The 25,395-nt window shown below is 37.8% G+C and overlaps 1 protein-coding gene and 1 long non-coding RNA gene across 5 annotated transcripts in view; one reads left to right on the top strand and one right to left on the bottom strand.

The window, feature by feature from the left end:
• The window catches only part of LOC141580620 (uncharacterized), a 312,310-nt gene that overhangs the window by 144,044 nt on the left and 142,871 nt on the right, over nucleotides 1–25,395 (top strand). The gene's annotated exons all lie outside the window — the stretch shown is intronic.
• Nucleotides 19,842–25,395, bottom strand: part of RNLS (renalase, FAD dependent amine oxidase) — a 312,278-nt gene continuing 306,724 nt past the window's right edge. For 2 of the 3 annotated variants that reach the window (XM_003922435.4, XM_074382538.1), the window contains exon 7: nucleotides 19,842–21,320. In XM_003922435.4, the coding sequence (XP_003922484.1) occupies nucleotides 21,168–21,320 (153 nt within the window). In that variant the 3' untranslated portion in view covers nucleotides 19,842–21,167. The remainder of the gene's footprint in view (nucleotides 21,321–25,395) is intronic. The other variant, XR_012512879.1, reaches the window with a different exon arrangement.

The raw sequence follows: 25,395 nt of genomic DNA on the forward strand, positions 1-25,395 counted from the left end.
GAATGACCTGAGTTCAAGTCTCAGCCCAGCTATTTGCTAGCTAGGTTAGTTTAGGCAGATGATTTAAACTTTCTGAGCCTAGGTGTTTTCATCTGTCCAAAGAGAATAATAGTAATGTCTTCTTTAAAAAATTTTTTAAACAGCTTTTTGGGAAACAGGTGGTGTTTGGGTATATGAATAAGTTCTATAATGGTGATTTATGAGATTTTGGTGCACTCAAACTCAAGCAGTGTAGACTGTACCCAATATGTAATCTTTTATTCCTCACCTTCTCCCACCCTTTCTCCTGAGTCTCCAAAGTCCATTGTGCTTTTCTTATGCCTTTGCATCCTCATAGCTTGGTTCCCACTTACAAGTGAGAACATATGATGTTTGGTTTTCCATTTCTTAGTTACTTCACTTAGAATAATGGTCTTCAATTCCAACCAGATTGCTGGAAATGCCATTATTTCATTCCTTTTTATGTCTAAGTTGTATTCCATGGTATGTATGTATATATATATATATAGTATTCCATATATATATACACACACATACACACATATATATAGTATGTGTATACTATATATATACACATACACATATTTATTATGTGTATATATACATAAATATATGTATATATATAGTATTATACTATACATACATACACATTTATGTGTATACTATATATATACATACATATATGATATGTATGTGTATATATATAGTATATATGTATATATATACACATACACATGTATATATATATACACACATACACATAATACCATATATATATGTGTATATATAGTATACACACACACACACACACACACACACATATATATACATATACCACAATTTCTTTATCCACTCATTGATTGATGGGCATTTGGACTGGTTCCATATTTTTGCAATTGTGAAATGTGCTGCCAAAAACCTGCATGTGCAAGTATCTTTTTCACATAATGATTTATTTTCCTCTGGGTAGTGGGATTGCTGGATCAAATGGTAGTTCTACTTTTAGTTCTTTATGGAATCTCCATACTGCTTTCCATAGCAGTTGTACTAGTTTACATTTCTGCCAGCAGTGTAAAAGTGTTCTCTTTTCACCACATCCCCACCAACATGTATTATTTTTTCATTTTTTAAAATTATGGCCATTCTTGTTGGAGTAAGGTGGTATGGCATTGTGGTTTCGATGTGCATTTCCCCGATCATTGGTGATGTTGTGCATTTTTTCATATTTGTTGACCATCTGTATATCTTCTTTTGAGGATTGTCTATTCATGTCCTTAGCCCACTTTTTGATGAGATTGTTTGTTTTTGTCTTGTTCATTTTTTTGAGTTCCTTGTAGATTCTGGATATTAGTCCTTTGTTGGATGTATAGATTGTGAAAATTTTCTCCCATTCTGTGGTTTTTTGTTTACTCTGCTGAGTTTTTCTTTTGCTGTGTAGAAAATTTTTAGTTTAATTAAGTTCCACTATTTATCTTTGTTTTTGTTGCAATTGCTTTTATGTCCTTGGTCATGAAGTCTTTGCTTAAGCCTATGTCTAGAAGGGTTTTTCCAATGTTATCTTCTAGAATTTTTATGGTTTCAGGTCTTCTATTTAAGCCTTTGATCCTTCTTGAATAGATTTTTGTGTAAGGTGAGAGATGAGGATCCGGTGTTATTCTTCTAAATGTGGCTTGCCAATTATTCCAGCATCATTTGTTGCATAGGGTGTCCTTTCCACACTTTATGTTTTTGTTTGCTTTGTTGAAGATCAGTTGGCTTGTAAGTATTTGGGTTTATTTGGGGGTTCTCTGTTCTGTTCCATTGGTCTATGTGCCTACTTTTATACAGTACCATGCTGTTTGGGTGACCGTTGCCTTACAGTATAGTTTGAAGTCAGGTAATGTCTTCAAATTTGTTCTTTTTGTCTAATCTTGCTTTGGCTATAGTATAGCTTGAAGTCAGGTCTTCAAATTTGTTCTTTTTGCCCAGTCTTGCTAGTTCTGTGAAGAATGATGGCATTTTGATGGGAATTGCACTGAATTTGTAGATTGCTTTTTTCAGTGTGATCATTTTCATAATATTGATTCTACCGATCTATGAGTGTGGGATGTTTCCATTTGCTTTTGTGATCTATGATTTCTGTCAGCAGTGGTTTGTAGTTTTCTTTGTAGACGACTTTTATGTCCTTGGTTAGGTATATTCCTAAGTATTTTATTTTATTTGAAGCTATTGTGAAAGAGATTGAGATTTTTATTTGATTCTCAGCTTGATCGCTGTTGATACATAGCAGAGCTAATGATTTGTGTACATTAATTTTGTGACTTCTAACTGCTGAATGTGTTTATCAGTTCTAGGAGCCTTTTGGAGGAATCTTCTTGATAGTGTTGTTCTAAATATAAAATGAGATAATTCAGAGATGCACAATTAATATTGCTTGTTGCAACTGATTTGTCTTTCCCTTTTGAGTAACAGAAGGATCTGAGTTTACTCATAGGTGTCCCAAATGGAGAATTAGTCATTCATCCCTTTAGGAAAAGTTCTATGCATTGTTTTACTCTGAATTCCTTTGCTTCATCTTCCCAGCAGCCAGCATCAGGCAGCTCACACTAGAGAAATTCACCCAGAAAATGTTATAAAGATTGTAGAAGTGACTGTCATTTCTTGGGCTTTCTTATCTAGGGCACTTTATTGGCAGAAGATGGGCTGGTAAAATTTGATGCATATGGGTAAATTCTGAATGCTTTTTTACAAGGCTGGTTAGTCATGTGATGCTAAGCCAGGAGGTTCTTAGGATAGGCAGGCCAGTCACTTCTCAGGAAGGCTCACCCTCTCTAATAACAATGATTCACTTCTCCACAGGCTCCCCTGAGAAGGTGAATGCTGGATTTGTAGCAGATTTGTGCAAAAAGTCCTATGGAGAAAGAAACATAGGGGAGTGGAAAAATGCTCTCAAGGCTTATGTTCTTTAGAGCTTTGGAAATCAAATGGTAATGTCTGGGTCACTAGGGAGGCTGTTCCTAAAATAACTCCCCTGATTCCCGGCCAAAACAGGGCTTTTCCCCCTTTACAACTAATACAGCACACTGGATGCCCAGCAGTCTCAGTATACTTTGTGTTGGCCAATTTTCATTTCTAATCCTATTGCTTTGTAAAGTGTAGAACTATTCTCTTTTGACCAAGCCAACAGTCTAGAAGTTGTGGGTGGAACTTGGTCTCACAAACAGAAATATTCTATTGTGGTCTGCATTGTTTATATCACGTCACAGTTCAGACTCCTTCCAAGGCAAGCTCTTTTTCTTTTACACACACACACACACACACACACACACACACACACACCCTCCCCCCATGCCAAACAACTTCTACTTAAAAAAAAAAAAAAGCATGCATAGCTGCCAGCAGGTACATCACTCAGATCCCACCTTTAAGAGAACCTGCTGTGAGAAGGGTAGCTGGCTGGTGTCAGTTGCTACCATGGTACAAAAGCTGGGCCATTTCTTCCTCTAACAGGCAATCTTTACTCTGGGGATCTCCAGTGGCAGGGCTGAAGTCATCTCAAATTCACACTGTTGTCTTTGGCTTTTCCTAGCCAGTCCTCCTTTCCTCTTCTTTGTCTCCCAATGCAGGTGTCAGACCTGAATCACTGTCTGAAAGCTGTCCCTGCCTACTCCTGCTCCCTGTACCCTTTAGCTTTCATAGGTATTTTCCCTTCTAATTTGGTCTTGGTGTCTATTTTTCAGAGGACCCAAATTAATACACTACAAATTCTAGTTTTAATGAATTACAAATCTCCCAGGGTGAAGATTCTAGTATCTTGTCAGATGTTTGAGGACACATTGCTACAAACCTAAGAAGCAACATATAAGAGCTGCTATAAAGCAAAAGGAGCCTGGGCATAGTGGCTCACACATGTAATCGCAGCACTTTGGGAGGCTGAGTCAGAAGGATTGCTTGATCTCAGAGTTTGAAACTAGCCTGGGCAACATAGCGAGACCCCATCTTCACCAAAGGAAAAAAAAAATTAGCTGAGCCTGGTGGCACAAACCTATAGTCCCTGCTACTCACTTGGGAGGCTGAGGCAAGAGGACTGCTTGAGTCCAGGAGTTCAAGGCTGCAGTGAGCTGCAGTTACTCCACTGTGCTCCAACTTGGGAAACAAAGCAAGACCCTGTCTCTAGAAACAAAACAAACCAAACAACTATCCCCTGTCAAGGAGTGGTTGGATTCCTGGATGAAAATACCACCAATACACACTTTAAGTCTAACCAGGAGGAACATAAAACCTGCAAATTGGGCACATCTGAACAATAAAGTCAGTCTTTCCCATTTTGAGTTAGGGTGCATTTTTAAAAAGATGGCCAGTGGCACGAAGGCTCAGAAAGGAGGAAGAAGTGAGGAATAGAAAATTTGGATGTGGAAGTAGAGAAGGCATATGATTCAGTGTCTTCTGAAAGATCTCAGAGGCCATAGAAGGGAAGAGAGTCTGCCATGGCTGCACTGTTCTCAGAGAAATTTTGATTTTAAATATCTTGGTAAGAATTTAAATTCTATGGGCTTATAGGGGAGAAATGTTGGTATAAGAATTTTTTGTAAGCAGAAAAGTTCTATGAATTTTGGCAGTGCTCAAAGAAAGTATTCGCAACAACACTTGGTTATATTTTATGCTTTTCAAACACTTTTGAACTTCATATGGATTCTTCTATTAAAGAATCACTAATTAGATCTCTTTTTAGACCTGCCATAGTTCCGGGTTGGGTTATTTCAGTATGTAAGCTCATGCTCTGAAGGCTTCTCAATGGTGGCACTATTGGCATTTTGGGTGGACTATCCTGTGTTGGGCAGGATAGTCCCATACCTTTCAAGACCATTTAGCATCCCTGGCCTGTGTCCATTAAATGTTACTTGAGTTCCCCACTTCCCAGTCATTGAAAAAACTTGAAAGCTCTCCATATATTTCCAAATGTCCTCCCCACTTTCAGAGATGTGGTGCCATGTCTGGTTGGGGAAAAACAAATGAACAGACAATTCCCAATGATTAGACATGGCCAAACCATGCAATAGGACCATGTGGGAGGTGGCTGTGGGGGGTTGATTCCATGGCTCCTGCATGTTGTATATCTCTCACTAGAATGACAGTTCTAAGACTGAATCAGAATGGCTTAAGCCAAATAGGAACTTATTGATTCGTACAGGTAGAAAGGCCAGGGTAGAATTCAGAGCTCAAATGATGCTATGAGGTCTCAGTTTATCTCCATCTCTTGGCTCTCCCATCCTCTGTGCTAACTTTATTCTTGACCTTCCTATGGGAAACCTGGCAGCTCTAGGCTTGTCCCATAGAGTGGCATGGCTGGCCACCAGCAGCTCTAGCCTCAGATCTTTGCTTCAAGTCTAGTGGGAAACTCTTGCAATATTCTGAACCCCAGTCAGACAGAACGAATTTATTTGAAGTTTATTTTGCCTCTGAACCAGTTGGCATGGCCAACACAATATGAAGCACTAACTATTTCAGGATTATGCGTTCTGACTACTCCAGCACATTGTGCCTTACCCCACCCCAGACCACATGGATGGAGGGTAGTGAAAGGAAGCCTACTCAAATAAAATCTCTGGAAAGAAAGGCTGTTACCCACCGATTGTTAAGGGGACAATCAACAGATGTTCGCTAAAGTCAGAAAATTCCTGGAATCTATAATAAACATCTGTGAAACTCAAGGAGGAATACCCTTTTTGGGGAGAAAGCAATATAATGCAGAATTCAGGTGCATCAAATTTTTCAGACTTCTTTGGCCACTCTTAAACATATTTGACAACCTTGAGATTGAATAAAATATTTTCATATACAGGGCCCTGGTTTGGCATTTACAAGGAGTGGATATGAATTGATACTTCCCTGAATCAGAGTATTTACAATGAGATTCCTGAGAATAGGTTGTCTATATGTAAATAGGACTAGTATACTAAGCTGAGGTCCTATGCATGAAAGTATTTTATTAGTCCTGCCTCCCTAATTTCATGTTTTTTCACTGCTTGCTTGATGCTTTGGCAGAAAAACCAAAGTGACAGTGATATTAGGTAGGTCTGAGCTGTCATTCTTACCCATCATCAAACTAGGGTCTGACCTAACTGACTCCTGCTGAAACAGGAGGCTCCAGGCTTACAAGGTCTTGATCCATTATTTGGGTAACTGCTTCTCAATAGGCCAAAGACAGAAGTCATGGATGTCTAAGGGTCATCTAAAAAGGGTTGGGCAAAAGGGGGCCAAGAAGTCTCCTTTATCCATGGCTTAAATTGCTGTGAGGGGACCTTAGAGGAATGCAATGTGGTCCTTCTTTAACCTGTAGTGCAGTACTTCCTTGGACTTGATTTATGTACACAACAATAGATTTTATTTGACTATAACTTTCATGACTATAGCACAGTTTGTTTTTTATTTTTATTTATTTTATTATTATTATTGAGACAGAGTCTTGCTCTGTTGCCCAGGCTGGAGTACTGTGGTGAGATTTTGTCTCATTACAGCCTCCACCTCCTGGATTCAAATGATTCTCCTGTCTCAACCTCCCTAGTAGCTGGGGCTACAGGCGTGAGTCACCACCCCCTGCTTATAGTGCAGTTTGAAATCCACTTGTCTCACCAAACCCTTCATATTCCTGACAAAGCCCTGAGAAGAAGTCATTTCTTTAAGCCAGCTGGGAACATGAGTCTTCTAAAGTTTGACACCATCTTAGGTTTTGGGAGAGAGACGATCTCTTTGACAAGAGGGGAGAGGAGAAAATGAAGCAATGACACTGATTTCTACCTATAATTTCTGTCTATCGACCTTTGTACTCCATCGTAAGTCTTACAGCTAAGAGATGCAAATTAGAACTGTTTGCCCTCCTAGTGCGGTCAAGGGCAGTCAAGATCTCCTTCTCATTGAGTGTCAGTTTGTGTCTTCTGGCTGCTCTCCACACCTTTTATTCTGAGAATTTAGCTGACTTGCCTCAGTCTTCAGGCCAGGCACTCTAAAGGCAATTTAGGCAACAAGTCTTGCTTGTTAGATACTGGGTCCCTTCAGCCTCAGTTGCTGTCTTGTGCCTCAGTGGTTCCTAAACTGGAAGTGGTGGCCTGGAGTTTCTTTTGGGTGCTATTACACTGATCTGAGAAAGAGACCTAAGTTTCAACCTGACCACTGCTTCCCTCTGTGAGCAACTTGAGTCTGGTTCCACTCAGGATCCTCTGAGAACTTAGCACAATACTTGTCCAAATGCTCTATAATGTTTGCCTGTTTGAATTCATAATCAAGATCTCCAATAGGAGAAGGCCCTTGTATTTCTGGTTCATTTTTTTTACCAGCTGGTGGGAGAACACATTTTTCAAAATACTAATATTTCACCACTGGACAAGAGATACATACAATCCCAACTTCCGAGCAAATGGAAAATACCTTTTCTGGGTATATTTATTTGGAAGGGATTTCTTCACTTAAAGAAAGAATGAACAAACCCCTGTTTGGGAGGATAAAACAAGAAATTCCTTTGGGATGTCTCAAGTTTCTAGAGAGCCAGGCTATCGCAGGCTGAGGTGGCTTCCATGCTGTTCATGAACTGCTCTTGGCGGGCTGGTGGCCTGTTTGATATTCTGAGGTCTAGCAAAGATTTAGCTCCAGGGGGTCATCAGGAGGTCATGGTCTTGATCATTTCCTCTGTTATTTATCTTTGGCTTGTGGTACTGGAGCCTGCCTTTGATACAGGGCATTTCTACCGCAACTGCACAGAATCAAGCATTTCAGTGATTTGGTTTGAGGTGAAGGAGGCTTGGCTTCTAATGCTGTGAAAATGTCACTGGGTACATCTGAGAATATCTAGTTCTGTCCTTCACTGATGAGCAAACTCATTTCTGGGGGTTTACCAGTGGCACTTCCCAGACTTGGGTCAGGAAAGGAATCCTCCTGGTGAGGACAGCAGTTTTCAGTTTGAGTAATTCCATTTTCAGTTCCTTCTGAGACATTCTTCTTGCTCTGAGCAGGAGATAAAAGCAGCATGTCTCAGGCCTCTAGGGTGGATCTCTACTTTTCAACACTGTTTATGACTCACCTGTGACTGCCCTCAATGCAGCCAAGGGGACCATTTATGCTGAATTAGCCTTTGGATTTTTCTTCTTAGTGACAGCAAAACTTCCGTGCCAGCAAACAAGTAAACCACAGGAACATCCCTGGTCTGCTCAGCTCAGCAGGCTCTTGGGTTCTCAAGAGCCTGGGAGGATTTTTCAGCTTGTCTTATGTGGGTTTGTTCACCCCGTCCTGTTTCATTTTGATTTAAGACAATTGGTATCTTTCATCTGGGTTGGAAAGTATGGGTTGCATATGGTTTTGACCTGATATGACAGGCCCGAATCAAATACCTAGCACTTGGCCTGGAAAATTGGTTTCATAAGCCCTGTGCTCTTGTTCCCGCAAAAAGCAGCCTAGCAAGTGGAAGCAATGGGTCCCAGGAGTTCCTTTCTCTATGTAGCCCTAACCCTGCCACAAAGGCCAGGACAGATAGTGTGTAATGCTCTGTCATGTCTACCAAAGAAAATGATGCAACATGTGCTAGAGACCTTACCATCTGTGTGACAGTACAGCCCTAGGCTAAATCCAAAAGAAAAAGGAAGTGGCATTATAGCAGGGATATTCCCAGTGAGTCAAATTCCCAGAACAGCCTGTCCCTCCTCAAGGTGATCAGCATCTCACCTCCAGATTGGGACTAAAAGAGAACTGTTGCAAGCAGCTAGAGAGGACTAGAACAGTGATGTATTTTATGTATCATATTTTCTAGCAATGGTTTTCCATCTGAAACCCAGTTTACATTATGGCCTAGGGCACAGAAACAGAAGCTTTATGAAACAAGTTACTGTTTCCATGTGTCAGCATTCTAATTTTCCTTTCCTTTTCCTGTTCTTTTCTGTTATTTTAATTTTTAAAAAAACTTCTTGGGTCACTGAATTACTATAACAAACCACTTCTGAGTCAAAGCCCATATTTTGAAAAGCAACACTGCATTAGCATATATATGCAGCACCTGGGGAACATTTATAGAATATGGATTCTTGGGTCCCTCTCTAGGGATTCTAATTCAGACCCTCCTGGACCCAGGAATCTATGTTTTATGTTAACTTAATCTGAATGTGACCATTATGAGGGCAGGAAATGGTTTTGATCCCTAAATATTTCCCAAGGGCTTTAAACAAAGAACTTGATACAATATAGGCCCTTGGCCAGTGGTTGAATAAATAAATGAATGAAAAAGTACTGATCTTCAAATGATTCCATCTTTTTACCCCAGCCATGCCTTCCTTTGCATCTATACTGTTGTCCTTTTTTTTTTTTTTTTTTTTTTTTTGGAGGTAGATACTCAGATAATCTCTAGACCTTTGAATTGCAAAATTGCTTTGTATGTCCAAGTTGGAAGCAGACTTAAAAATCTCTAATCTGGAGATTCTCAGGTGTAGAAACTTTGTCTCACTGCTTCAGAATCCCTTGGGAAATTTAAGATAAATACAGATCCTTAGACCCCAGCCCTGGAACTTTAATCCAGCTAGATAGGGTTCATGGCCCAGGAATCTACATTCTATCCTTCCTCAGGTGATGTTATGGCCTAGCCAGGGTTGGGATGCACTGTTGTGACCTCTCTCCACTGTGGATCACGGTGGATGGTGGTCACCCAGCCTCTCCTGGAAGCTTTTTGAGCTGGTAGAAAGAAAGAAACTCCCAGAGGTCTGTTCCACACTGAAAAGCTCTGCTTATTGGAAATTTCTTTCTTATGTTAGTTTCACTTTCCTACTGCTACCAGTCTTGGTTCCGCCCTCTGGAACACCTCAACACAAGGCCAATTGGCTGCCTGACTGCTCATTGTAAAAATACAGAAAAAATATAAAGAAGCACATGAAAAATTTTCAAAATCCCATCATCTTGAGGACCTTGCTTTAATATTTCTTTTGGTCTTAATATATGTACACATATAAATGCACATTATACTCACTTTATATTTTTTAAAAATGAAAAGGAACCTGTACCTTGGACTAAGCATTACATATTATAGGTTTTCTCTTAACATTCTACCACAAAAAATATCCCAGATAGAAAAATTTGCTTTGAACCCACATTTTTAAATGACTGCATTAAATTCCATTGTTTTGATCTATTAGAATTTATTCAGCCATTTCCTATTAGTGTTCATTTAGGTTTTTCCAGTTTTTCACTCTTATAATCAATGCTTAAATAAACATATTACAAATAAATAATTGTCTGCATCCTTGATTATTTCTTTAAGCCAGATTCCTAGATGTAAGTTATTGAGTTAGAAAACATGCTTAGAAAAACACTTGATACATATTGCCAACTTATTATGCAAACAGGATGTGAAAGTTTTAACTTCTACCAGTCATTTTAATCCCTGGTTAGAATTTAGTCATTCAAAAAAAAAAAAAAAAGATGCCAATTTGATAGGTTAAAAATTGCATTTCCTTATGGTTTTTAACTTGTATACTTTTTGTTTACTTATAAGGCAAAACACGATTTAAAATATATTATAAGCACTTACATAAACATACATATGTACACATTTTGATTACTTATGAGGCAAAACATGCTCATACATATTTGTGTGTGTGTACTTTTTCCCATTTGTTTTGGCATTTCCATTAAACAGGATGTTAAAAGAAGAAGAAATAGATTGAGTCTATTTTTCTGCTAGAGTGATCTGTTGATTTGCAAATGCCCTTCTCTTTTTTGTAAGTATAAGAAATATCAAATTCTTTTTTATTGTGGGAAGTATGCATAACATAAAAGTTATTTAAACCACATTTAAGTGTGCAGTTCTGTGGCATTAAGTACATTCACACTGTTGTACACTCATCACCATCACCAGAACTTTTTATCTTCCCAAACGAAAACTCTGACCCACTAAACACTCACTCTCCATTGCCCCCTTCTCCCAGCCCTTGGCAACCACCATTCTAGTTTTCATCCCTATGAAGCTGACTGCTCTAGATTCCTCATATAAGTAGAATCATATAATATTTTTTCGTGATAAGCTTATTTCACTTTGCATAGTGACTTTAAGTTTTATTCATTTTGCAGCATTTCAGAATTTCCTTCCTTTTTAAGGCTAAATAGTAGTCCATTGTGTTTATAGGACATTTTATTTATCTATTCATCTATCTATGGACATTTGGGTTGCTTCCACCCTTGAACTGTTGTGAATAAAGCTGCTATGAACATTTGTGTACAAATGTTAGTTCAAGTCCCTACTTTCACTTCTTTTAGATGGACATCCAGAAGTGGCATTGCAGATCACATGGCAATTCTATGTATCATTTTTAAAGAAATTGCCATATCATTTTCCATAATAGCTACACCATTTTACATTCCCGCAAGCACTGCACAAGGGAATCCAGTATCTCCATATCCTTGCCAACATTTATGCTGTTTTGCTTTTTGTTTTGTTTTTAAATAATAGCTATCCTAATGGCTGTGAAGTGGTATCCTGTGGTTCGTTTTTAAAAACAAACAAACAACAACAACAATAAAAAGCAAATAAAACCTGACAGCCTGCTCTAATTTCCAGGAAGCCAGATGGGAAATCCAATCACAGTCATCCAGGGGCTCTTCCCGTATTCTAGAATCACACCAGCACTTAGTACCTGAAAATCAAAGGAATATCCTTCAACATCAGTGCCACCCACCACATTGCCTCTGACACCTTGTCTATACTAATAGTGATTCTTTGCTTTCAGGGAACATATATAGACTTGGAATGGGGAGGGTTCTGGCTCTATAGGTGGTCTTGCTACCTTTTAGAGGCACTGCCAACAAGCAGGACCCCCAATTTTACATCTTTATCCTAACCTGGCCCCACTTACTTTTGTTATAAAAAATTCTAGTCACACTACTGCATTGCAGCCTGGGCGATAGAGCAAGATCTCATCTCAAAAAACAAAAAACGAAAACATTCTATCAATCGGTGTTAAAGTACTACACATAATTGTTATCTTTTATTAGTTTTCAAATTATTATTTAAAACATATAGAGTATGTAAGGAAAACATATTCTTTTGAACACAGGTTTCAGTTTTAATAATTTTAATGTTTTGCCTCATACTCTTGTACAAGGGTAAAAAGAGAAATGTGCGAAGATATTTGGTGCAACAATGTTATAATAAAAATTTAGAGCACCCTAATGTCTATCAGTGGGGAAATTGACAAATAAATTGTGATATATTCATAAAATGGAAGCGTGTACATTAGTAAAAGTCAATGAAATATATCTATGTATATTGACATGAAAAAAATTCAAAATACAACACTGGGGGTATAAAGTTCCAAATACATACAATATGCTGTAAAATTAAAAATGCACAGAACATTACCATAATTTATGGGTAAATACATATGGTGTCAAAATATGAAAATATGGTGGTGTTACTAAAATTAAAAAGACATGTAAGCTGAGCACAATGGTTCACATCTATAATCCCAGTACTTTGGGAGGCTGAGGCAAGAAGATATCTGACAGCAGGAGTTTGAGACTTACCTGGGCAACATAGTAAGATCTCATCAGTACAAAAAAAGAGAAAATTAGCCAGATGCAGGGGTGTGTGCCTGTAGTCCTAGTTATTTGGGAGGCTGAGGCAAGAGAATCCCTTGAGCCTAGGAAGTTGAGGCTGCAGTGAGCCATGCTGGGCACTACACATCAGCTTAGGTGACAGAGCAAGACACTGTCTCTAAAGATAACAGAACAAAACAAAAACATATGAATAATAAAAAAAAAAAAATAAAATAGATGGGCTTTAGTTCTATCTGTATCATTTTTAATTCTTAAAAAATTGAGCCAAAATTTTAACTTTGTTCAGTTTTCTCTACATTAAGGACATACTTTTATTATAAATTATTTGTTGTACATTTATTTTTCATAAATGGTCTGTAATCTTTTAATTTTGTTTTCTAAGAGTTTTAAAATACAATAAAGTAAACCAATTTGTTTCTCCATGATTTCTTTTGTTAATTTCTAGAACTTCTTTTCCAACCTAGAAATAAGTTAAATCTTTACCTATATATTCCTCTATATAGTTTTGGGGGGAGGAATGCATTATATATTTATTTGTGTTTATCCCTTTAATTCATCTGGAAATTATGGCAATGTATGATAGAATCACATTTGATTTTTTTTTAACTAAATACTTTGCCAGTTTTCCTCAAATTATTTGTTAAATAATTATTGGTTTCTCATTAGTTTTCTATTGCTTCGATTATCACATTAAAGGTTACTATGTCCCTTAATGTTGTATGTTAACATTATAGTTACTATGTCCATTTATTTGTATCAATTCTTGAATCAACAGCAAACTGCTTTATTTATCTAATTTTATCATATGTCATAATAGCAGATAAAAGTGCTACTTTGCAGGAAGGTACTTACTACCTTCCTGTTCATAAACTTGTTAGTTATTTTTACCTGTTAATTTATTTCCAGATGGACTTAAAAGTTATTTTTTCAGGTTAACAAAATCACGCTGTGATTTTGTGTAACCTATAAATTAATCAGGTGATAATGGAAAAATTCATAATATTTGCTATTTCCCTCAAGGGACAAGGTATCTCCTTCCTTATTCAAATGTGTCAAAATACCATTCTGTAAAATTTTAGAAATATTTCCTTCTATAAATTCTGGATCATAAAGATAGTCCTTTGTATTCTGTTTTTTTGTTAACAACATTATATATAAGATATATTTACTTTGATTATTTTGGCATACAGAAGAGTTATTGACCTTTGAATGTTTATAATTTAGCCACTCTACTTATTTCTCATCAATCTAAAAGTTGGTGCACTTGAGTTTTCTAGGAGTATAATATTAACAACTTTGTCTTCTGCTTCCCAATATTCACATCTCTTAAATATTTTCCATGCCTTAACGCATACCCTAGAAATTTTAGAACATTCATGTAAGAATCTTTGACTTCTTCCTAATTTAATATAGATGGTTCTAATGATTTATTTGTAATCGTAATGTTTGTTATAGTTTAAAAATAGACGTCCTTATTCCTTTAAGGTAGTAGTATCCTGTTTCTGAATTTTTTTCTCCACAATGGTCTCTGTATCACTAACATTCAGTTTTCTGACAATCTTTAGGTTCACAGAAAATAGTTTTATTATTTATCCTTTGGAAAAGAATAAACATGGCTTATTGGAATGGTTAAAATATGTGGTGCAAGTTTGAGGTTGGCAACTGTCTTGCAGAAGTGGGTGCAACTAACTCTAAGCGTAACTCTTGCCACCTTTAGAACAATTCCATTTAAAAAGTATCAGAAAATAAGAACGTCAGTCAATAAACCCTGCTTGCATGTTGTTGGTAGCTGATAAAATCACAGTAGGAGAATACACTGTTATAGGAGCTATACCGATTGTTTACTCAAAGACAGCACCATTCCTCTCCCCTTTTCTACCCTAGCACACAGATGTACATACAACAACACACTACACAGAGATGGCCCATTTTAAGTACTGTATTTCTAATGGTAGAGCAACTCTTTCACCTTACCCCTACCTCTTCCAAAATATAATGGGATGTAGTATAAAGTAAGTACTTTCTGAAATCACCTAATGACTTTGAATAGAAACCACATAAGGTCAATATAGATACTGTTGTAATTATTGCCTCTATTAAGGATGAGGTTGCTACATTTTTGTTCTATGGGATAATTCTGTCAGCCAGGTTTTCCTTTGGTACTTGCTAATATTAGAATAAAAATTGTTAATTAGTTAAATTCATTCATTCATTCATTGGATCAACAGATATTTACTAACTCCTATGTGCCAGGCCCTGCTTTTGTGGCTATAGTAGTTTTGGCAGCAAGTAGATATTGAACAAGTAATTACACATGGGATAAGTATTACAAGAATGTGGATACTAGATCAGCTAGGGGAGAACAGAATGTCATGCAAGGTCTATGAAAGAGCACAGCAACAAACCACAGACAGCATTTATTCATTAAAGAGTCAATAAGAATTTTTGAAGAGGCCAACCTTACAGTGGTACTTAAGTACAGTCACCAATGAGTTCTACAAATACTGAAGTGGCTTCCTTGCTAGATCTAAAGCTATGCATGGATGCAGTGATGGCTATCCAAGGGGATTATTTTCCTAAGTCATATTTTACTGTTATAATCTTAATAATAATGGCCAGCATTTATGGAGTGTTTTCTCTGTGCAAGACACAATGCTTACACTTTCCATGTACACACTACAACCTTCAGGATAATGCTACAATAGGTAAAATTGTATCCACATTTCATAGCCAAGGGCCCTGAGGCTAAGAGACAAAGAAATTGGCCCAAGATCATACATAAAGTAAGTGGCAGATTCAGGATGTCACCGACCCCACCAGGAATTGAGCTCTTTAAAATGAAGGCCAGGAAATGAGAATCTGCATACTTAGCCAAACACTTAGGAGTGTGAAATAATTCACTCCTAGTTTTCGGTGTTTTGGAGATTCACTAATCTTCAGCAGAATCCAATTGAAGTGTGTAATTCTTTGTATTTAGCACATACAGTGCTAAGAAAAAAAGACAACGCTCTTGCAGAGAATGCTTCTATTTTACACCATCCCTACTCTCCTAGTAATGACCTTTCCCAGTGTCTTTCCAAGGACTACATTAGAGTAAAACACCTTTACCCCAAGTAAGTTGTCTACTTACTCACCATAATAGGAAAAGAGAAAGTGGACCAGACCTAGTCACCAGGAGACACTGCTATTCTGTCTCATGAAGGTTTTGAAGCAATCTAGAGCTTTTAAGCTTCTGGGTTTCACCATGTCTTGCTATCATCAACTCTCCTTATCATCAATTCTCCTGTGTCCTATGTGAATACAGAGGAAACTGGCCTTCACAGAGGCTTCAGAGGCACCAGGTTAGACTCTTCCTCCCCTCTCCTTTCTCCTCCTTCCCAGTTTATCATCAATATCATCATTGTTATTATTTATTATTTACTATGTGTCCAGCAGTCTCTTAAGGCTTTATGTAAAGGTATGCCTCACAATAATCTTACGAGGTAGCTATCATTAACTCATTTTGCTGATGATAAAGGAACCTGAGCGAGATTGTTTAACTGCCTCAAGGTTACACAATGAGGAGCAAATTTTAGATGATTAAAGCACAGATCTAACTGCAGATGATGTGTTCTTAACTGCAAAGTTATAGGCTTGCCTTAAGGGATTTACAATGTGTCACAGGATCAAGGAACAATGGACCAGATGTGTGGATCAAAGATAAGGCCGTATTTACATAAAGTGATAGGTTTAAGATTTAGAGGTTCTCCTTAGATCCCTGAGTGTCTACAGACAAATGTGTGTGTGGGGGAAGGGCTGAACCTAAAACGGGGCAGTAAACATTTTCTTAAAGGACCACATAGGAACTATTTTATATTTTGCAGGCCGTATGGTCTCTGTCAAAAACACTTGCTTATCTCTACTGTTGTAGTGCAAAACAGTCACAGGTAACACACAAATGAATGGGTGAGGCTGTGATCCAATAAAACTTTATTTACAAAACCAAGCAGCTGGTCAGCAGGCATTAAATGGTATACAAATTCTGTGTGCTCATATGCATAGTTGCCTTCATTGTTCTTATTAGGAGGTCCATAGCTTTCCACAGCTTCTTAAACAGGTTCAAAATCCAAGATGGTTAAGACCAACAGGTCTAAATGTTTTCCAAAACTCTCTAAGCTTAGACATTCCAAGGTTTCATAATTCAACTTGCCTTTTACATTAACAACCCCTTAGAGATTCTTCCTCCTTAGCAGGCTTTTTTTGTGGGATTCTGCTGTGAACTGTTGAGTGGATAGTAATTACTATCTTTTGAGAAGGAAATGTGAGTCATTCTACCATTCAACCTTCCTTGGTTTACCTGGTCAGATGATACTGCCTACAACACAAATATATTCCAGATTGGAATACTGCAGCTCAGTCCTGCCCTAGATCGTCTGAAGTTTGCTGAGGCTTTTTTTTCTCCTGGCAGAGACTTCTTTCTCTGTTCTGTTGAGCTTTCTGCACAGCAAGAACTTACTTGTGCTGACACACTCATATGCAGTTCAGATTCTAAAGTCAGCCTGGTCAGCCCAGGTATGGTGTGGAGGGGAGGGATATTGCTGGATGTATTTAACTGAGGCCTTTCTGTATTTGTTCAGGTATCCTTTCTCTCCAAAGGAAACATTTCTCTTAGGATTCCCTAGCTTCACGAATTAGAGCATCTTATTCACTGTCTATGACCTTGTCAACATGTACCTCTACTCTGCCTCCCACCTCAGGGGTCTTGTCTTCTCCTAAGTAGGATCTCTGGGTAGGGATTGATGATTATACTCCATTGCATCCACCAAAGAGTCCAGTAGCGGGCTTTACACACATGTGAAAGGAAGAGTAAAGAATTGAAGTAAAAAAACCATACAAGTCATGTTTTAGTTTATCAGCACTGAGATTCCTGAAAGCTATGGCCAGTTTCAAATTCTTGCATCACTTTTGAACATCAACATAAGAGTTGTTCAATCAACTTGAATAACAAACAGGATCATTCCTCTGGGATAGCTTTAAATTTTATGAATAGCCACAACAAAACCCTGATATATTAAAACCTGGAAGTACAAATACTATGAATCATAAGGTGATTGCTTTCGTATTCCAGGTTTTTCTGAGAATGTAGCATTAGGCAAAGAGGAAGGATAAAGAAATAGAAGGGGAGGAAGAAATGGCAGAGACTGGAAGAGAAGGAGAGAGTAAAATAAGAGGAGGAACAAAGAAACAGAGGAAACAGATGGAAAGGATGAACGCAGAGTGAGTCTGTACTGTAACCAACTACTGCTGGGTTGAAATTCAGTGTCATTAGCACGAAGCTATTTCTCACAGCAAGTACCCCCCAAAGAAGGAAATAAGCCAGCAAATGAAAGTAACAGGAGCATAAATCACTTAGCCAGTACTTACGGAGACTCTGTCTCATATTGGACTCCTGTATATATCACATCAGGATTAGTGTTAACTCTCTAAAATGAAACATCAATAAGAAGACCACATGGTGCGGACTGTACCCCCAACTAATATTTCAGTTAAGTTTTAATTATCATGTTCATCTGGTAGCAGCATGGTGCCTGTAAATAGAAGTGGGTCATGAGGGGCTTGGGCTCTTGTCCTGGAATATCATTACATGACCTTGGTTGGCCAAGTTCTGTGCCTTGGTTTCCTCATTTGTTAAATTTAAATAAGAATTCTCTGCTCTGCTTATTACACAAAGGTGTTAGGAAGATGAAAAGTGAAAATACACACACACATGCACACACACACACACACACACACACACACACTCACTTGGATGAATATAAAATGCCAGATAAATGTAAAATTGACCTTGTTCTCTTTACTTAACAAGGTAGTGGGTAGGCGGAGGGTGAGGACCATGACATTTTGCACAGAAGGCTTGGTGACTCAGTGAAGTGTCTTCCTCTTCACTGTACCCCTCAGTAATATCTGGTCTGGGATTATTACTGCTTTCTCGATGTTTTTAGACATACTTTTCTCCTTCAGAAATGCCAAAGGTGAAAAATACTATTTCACTGCTATAATTTGTCACCCTTGCTGCCTGAGCAAGACATGCATAGACAGTTTAGTAATTAAGCTTTTCAACACTGGATCATAAAGTTTTATTCTGGAAAAGGCTATATTTATCAGCTAACAAGTATTAAATCACCCCACTGCTCAAGCCATTTCTTACCTGAATACTCTCCTTTCAAAACAGAACAGCTTTCCTTGGCTGGCTTGATTAATAAAAGTTCTTGTTTGGAAATACTGTGATGATGTGTAGCCCAGTGGGGCTAACTTACATACACCTTGGTCACTGTTCTACTTGGTGCTGATTCCGATCTCCCAGGGGAGTTTGATACCTTAGCCCTGTGGTCTCTCAGAGCATCCTGGCCAGCTGAATTTTATGACCCTCTGTCCAGGAGGAGATATTTCTGCCATTTCATTTCTAATGGGGAAGAGGTGAAAGAAAATCTAAATGTAAAGTAAGTTTTCAAAATAATTAAAATAGCAAAGTAACAATGATCTACATATTAAGTAGGGTTTTTTCTTCATATTGCCATAGTTTTATAAAAACAGATACAGAATTAGAATGAATAGATATTAAAAGTCATTAATAATGGCTTAGAGGAGTACTCTCTCCAGCCAACCATCCCAGCTTTACAAATCTTTTTTTCCCCTTCCTTTGGAGGACATACATTCATGAAATAAATATAGCATTGTTTTTATACTTTCAGTCAAATGGCTCCACAATTATATTTGTTAAAAAACAAAATAATAAATTTGAATAACTTTTCTACCATATTTTAAGGGTAAATATGGTAGAATATAGACAAAGAAAATATGGTACATGTATACCATGGAATATTATGCAGCCATAAAAAATGAGGTCATGTCCTTGGCAGGAACATGGATGGAGCTGGAGGCCATTATCTTTAGCAAACTATCACAGGAATAGAAAACCAAATACAACATATTCTCACTTACAAGGAGGAGCTAAATGATAAGAACATGTGAACACCTAGAGGGAAACAACAGACAGTGGGGCCTACTTGAGAGTAGAGGGTGAGAGGAAGGAGAGGACCAGGAAAATAACTAATGGGTACTAGGCTTAACTCCTGGGTGACAAAATAATCTGTTCAACAAATGCCTGTGACAACACAAGTTTACCTATATAACAAATCTGTGTAAGTACTCTTAAATTTAAAAAATTTTAAAAATGTATAAACAAAGACAAATGTTAGTCAAACAAATATGGACCAAAATAACAACAACAACAAAAATCACATTTTTCATTATTTTATTGACACTACAAATTTTCTTCTTCCTCTCCCTGCTTTCAAAGTAAGTGACATTAACCACATGTAGGCATTTATGATTTTCACCAATATATTGCTAAAAGGAAACATAATAATATGCTATTGGGTCACAAAACCCACTTTGCAGCCATATAAGCAAATTCTGTCTGTTCCTGTGTATGTGTATGTGTAACAGTGGACATGTAACTGTGAAACTTTAAACACTATGAAAATAAGAAGTCTTTGGTTGAACTTTTGTTAGTTTGAGAGGTTGCAGTAATTTCACTCCTTTCAAAATGCTGAAAAAGGACTCACCATTTTGCTTTTCAAATTAGCAACAGGTAGCTGGTTTGGAAGGCTGGAGATTGATTTCTCTCCAGCTAGCAAGTTGTGGGGTCAGGTCACTGAGTGATATGGGTAATATGTTGAACCACCACCAATTTGGTAAATATTGAACTATTTTAAGTGCATCTATTTTCTGGTTCAGTAAATTTTTTGTTGTGTTAAATTCATTAAACTTGACACAGTCTAAATGCCACAGCACATACTGGAGAGCCCGTAAAGGTAACAGCACCAGCCATAAAAGATAGCAAAAGGTAAGGATCAATATATTTTCTCTCAGTTTCTATTTAATTTTTATCTTTCATATTAGGACAGAATTTGCTTTAAAGTTAAAAAGTACTGTGTGGCTGGGAAAATCAAGTGGAATCTTATTATTTTCTGAAAATCTGAAGGAAGGTCTCTTTTTCAGTCCAGTTGCCCTCCATGCTAAGATGATGCCATATATGACCTACAATTCAGGATCACTTAATAACTTGGGAGATAAATGAGAAGTAAGAATTACACTCTGTTATCCACAGTTTGGAAAAATCTTGTTCTGTAATTTGCAAAAATATTGATTCAAGGACACATTTGAAGACTTAAGATGGGGCCTTGATAATGTGATTATTCTTTATTCAGAAATGAAATTTTCATAAGGACAATCAAGTTTTTGGCACAAGAACTGCTATTGCGATTTAATGTTTTTTAGAGAATCATTTGTTATTTTTAAGTACCACTTTTCCTCCAACAAGGAGTAGTCATAGCAATTCAGAAAAGTAGGGAAAGGTGCAAGGTGTGAGGAATTTCCATTCTAGCATGGATTGTAACTATTAAAATTACAAAATTGATTTTATACTCCACATGAAAAATGATAAGTGAAGAACAATTTTTCAGTAAATTTTCTTAACAAAATAGAAAACAAAATGATCAATAACAGAAAATTGTGAAAATAAAAACCTAATGTACATGTAGAGAATAAGGATATAGGTACTACACATAATCCTTTAAAGCTTCCAGAACACATAAAGCAGAAGTGATACAGCCATCGAAGTTGGACTGAGTAAATCCATCCCCTCCACATACAAGGAAAGGTTTGCGATGCAGAGTCATTTGGCCAGGACAGTTGGCAGCAGCATTTGTAACCTGAAAAAATAAAAAGAGGATTGCAATTGACATTCTGTGCTCTGTTGTGCTGTCATGGCAACATCCACCTGGAAAAGGCTAGTCTACCTGGAGAAATGAAGATTTCTCACAAGGAGAACCAGAAAAAAAAAAAAAAAAAAAGAAACAAAAAACAAACCAAGACTCACTAAACTTCCCCCAACCCTGGCTCAAGTGTTTACATTTGTATTGTTAAATGTTTAAATTTTCAGTTATTAGATAACATAATCAGAAGTGGGTTGAACTTCCAAATTAGTAGGGGCTATGGTCTGAATGTTTATCCCCACTCAAATTCCTATGTTGAAATACTAACCCCTGAGGTGACGGTATTAGAAGGTGGGGCATTTTGAGAGGTGATTAGGTCATAGGCAAAGTCCTCATGAGTGGAATTGGTGCCCTTATAAAGCAGGCCCAAGGTAGGCCAGGCATGGTGGAACAGGCCTGTAATCCCAGCACTTTGGGAGGCTGAGGTGGGTGGATCATGAGGTCAGGAGTTTGAGACCAGCCTGACCAATATGGTGAAATCCTATCTCTACTAAAAATACAGAAAATTAGCTGGGCATGGTGGTGCACATCTGTAGTCCCAGCTACTCGGGAGGCTGAGGCAGAAGAATCACTTGAACCTGGGAGGCAGAGGTTGCAGTGAGCCGAGATCACGTCACTGCACTCCATCCTGGGTGACAGAGTGTGGCTGTTTCAAAAAACAAAAACAAAAACAAAAACAAAAACAAACCCACAAAAAAACAAAAACAGGCCCAAGGAAGCTTGTTGGTCTTTTCCACCATGTGAGGACACAGGCAGAAGGTGCCATCTATGAGAAAGCAGGCTCTTACCAGACACTTGATCTGGCAGTGCTTTGTTCTTGCACTTCCCAGATCCCAGAACTGTGAGAAATAAATTTCTGTTTATAAGACACCCGTTCTATGGTATTTTGATATAGCAGTCCAAACTGACCAAGGCATCCTTCTTCAGTTTCCCTCCACCCCTTTTCCCATCCCATGGTTCTTTCTTCCTCACATATTTCCTGAGCACTGTTCTGACCCAGGCCCCATGCTGAGCACTGGAGGAGGAGAATTTTAAAATTTCACAACCTTGTCCTTAAGGAACTCTCAGTCCTGAGAGTAAGACTGACCCCATGGCAGTCTTTTAGAACAGCTTTTTATTTTCATATTTGAAATTATGAAAAAAAGCACAGAGATTGTTTTCTGGAGAAAATATTCTCAAAATTTGGATGGATGATGGCTAATAAGTATTTGCAGTAAGGAGAATGAGTGGGATGTAAATATAGTTATGTTGGACACTGAGATAATCTGGCCACTAAAGCACCAAAAACCTTCTAAAAAACCAAAGTATGGAAAATGATTATAATGGCAACTCGCTTGGGAATGCTTCATTGTCCAACTTCAGGGGGCTCCATTCACATGGATGGCAATGCGGCAGCTCTAGTCTCTCCTATATAGTGTTTTCATGGACAGTAATAGGGAAAGGCCCATGAGGATTTACTCGTTTAAAAATCAGGAAAAAAAATCAAGAAATGTAGTAACTACTACTTAAATTATGGTGATCAGATCTTTGTTCTAGATAAGCTGAGTCAGTATATTCCCTTACAATTTTTTTTCTTCTAGAAATAGGGTCTTGCTCTGTTGCCCAGGCTGAAGTATGGTGGCATGATCATAGCTCACTGTACCCTTGAACTCCTGGGTCAAGAGATTCTCCTGCCTCAGTTTCCTGAGAAGCTAGGACTGTAAGTGCATGTTATTGTGCCTTGCTAATTAAAAAAAAATTTTTTAGAGATGGGGTCTTGCTATGTTGCCCAGGCTGGTCTTGAACTCCTGGCCTCAAGTTATTCTCCTGTTTTGGCTTCCTCAAGTGTTGGGATTACAGGCATAAGCCACCATGCCTGGCTTACAGGGCCTATAGTTTACTTGAAGAAAAAAAAAAACTTTGCCATAGATATTTTTTATTTGTATGTTATATCTGGTTTTTTAAAAGAGATGATACTATTATTTCCCTGTTGAACCTCTAAAGATATGGGCCTCTGTAGACCTGTGTCACTCAGACACAAACATGAAATATTAAGAGTATTCTCTCACTTTTCTGGAGGTCTCTTACAGCAGTATCATCTGTCACAGACATAGCTGATAATCTTGAAATCAGCAGACAAGATCTTTGAGTTCTAAAATAGCCAGTACATAGCCACTGAAGCACAGACTTGGGTGTTCAATCAGAGCTTTTAACCTGCTTTAGATAGAATTTTATCAACTTGGATTATTTAATTTGTCAGTAAAACAGTAAAGAAGGAAGAAAATGGTTAGGTTCCTAGATATTAGTGATTTCAGAATGTGATAACCAATAGTCTAATAGCAAGGGATATGTATTAGTTCATTCTCACACTACTATTAAAAACTTCCCTGAGACTGGGTAATTTATAAATAAAACAGGTTTAATTGACTTACAGTTCTGCATGGCAGAGAGGGCCTCAAGAAACTTATAATCATGGCAGAAGGAGAAGCAGGCACGTCTTACATGGCAGCAGGCAAGAGAGAGAGCGTGTGAAAGAGGAACTATCAAACACATAAAACCATCAGATCTCATGAGAGCTCACTCACTATCATAAGAACAAATGGGGGAAACTGCTGACATGATCCAATCACCTCCCACCAGATTCCTCCTTCAACACATGAAGATTATGGGGATTATAATTCAAGATGAGACTTGGGTGGGGACACAGAGCCAAACCATATCAGGATGCTATATAAAAACTCAAAAACAAGACAAGACTGGGAAGAATCCTGGCAGTCTGGGGCAATTTAATGGAGAGGCACATAACATTTTGGCTCTTAATAGGTGCTGTGGGCATCAGTTGTCAGTTCTCCTGCAATCATTAATGTCACCATGATGGCCTCAGTTTTCAAGAAGCAATTCTAATTGCATGAAGTATTCATTGCTAGCATTTCCTGAATGTCCACTGCCTATCAAATGCTGTATATGCACACCCATTTAATTCACATAGCAACCCTATGAGGTGGTAACTATTGTTCTTATTTTATACATAAGAAAGTTGAGGCTCAGAGAGATTACTACTTGCCCAAAGATGGAAAGTTAGTAGATAAAGAAACAGGGATTTGAACAGAGCGAGCTGACTCCATAACTTACACTTCCAGCACTTTCAGAAATATTTCCATAAAGACTCGATTTAAGTAAAACAACAACAAAAAAATTTGATTAGACACTTAGCTTTAGGCATCTGGAAAATTCACATCAATAGACCAACACATTCATACATATTCACATATATACATATATATGTATGTGCCTATCTACGTATAATTTACACATACATAAATCTCCATTTGTGGTAAAATTTTGGTACATTTCTGTTGACACCCCTGTATAGATAAACTGTGGCACTATTAAACATTGTAGAAGTATTAACCAGGAAGGAGTTTAAGGAAAAGAGTTTTGCCCAGTCATGAGCTGGTAATTTATTGGTGCTATGTAATTTAATATGATGATGGTAAATGCCAGATGCCAGATCACATGGCTGGAAAACTGGGCCACTGATTAGCCAGTCGGCAGTTTGAATGAAATCAATCTCACTGCATTTAGGTAGAATCGCCCATTTTGCAATTACCCAATGAAGAAAATATGAAAACATGGAGCATGTATTGGCAAGCTCCTTCACCCATGTAAAGTAAGAGCCCTGCAGTGGAGGAGCACATAATTGTCAAAGCCACAATCTCACAATAATGCAGCCTCTGGCTATGCTTTCAGCCACAGTGAGGAACCACAGCTCAATGACTGTGTTTAAGAGAGATGTCAGGGCTGAAACAACTCCTTGCAAATCCAGGTTGCTCTGGCTCACATATGTGCCAGGACTGGTCAGAACGAACTCTTGCTTGCTCTAGAGTAGCAAATGCAATGTTTCTATAAACTTGGGCAATAACTGCACTGGGTATATAAATAAAACTGACGATGTGGTTTTATTTCTAAGCAATTTAAACCCATGTCAATGTATTTTGTGATTTCTCTCCACCCACAGAATAAAATGCAAATG

This window comes from Saimiri boliviensis, chromosome 12 (genome assembly GCF_048565385.1).
Source record: "Saimiri boliviensis isolate mSaiBol1 chromosome 12, mSaiBol1.pri, whole genome shotgun sequence".
NCBI lineage: Eukaryota > Metazoa > Chordata > Mammalia > Primates > Cebidae > Saimiri > Saimiri boliviensis.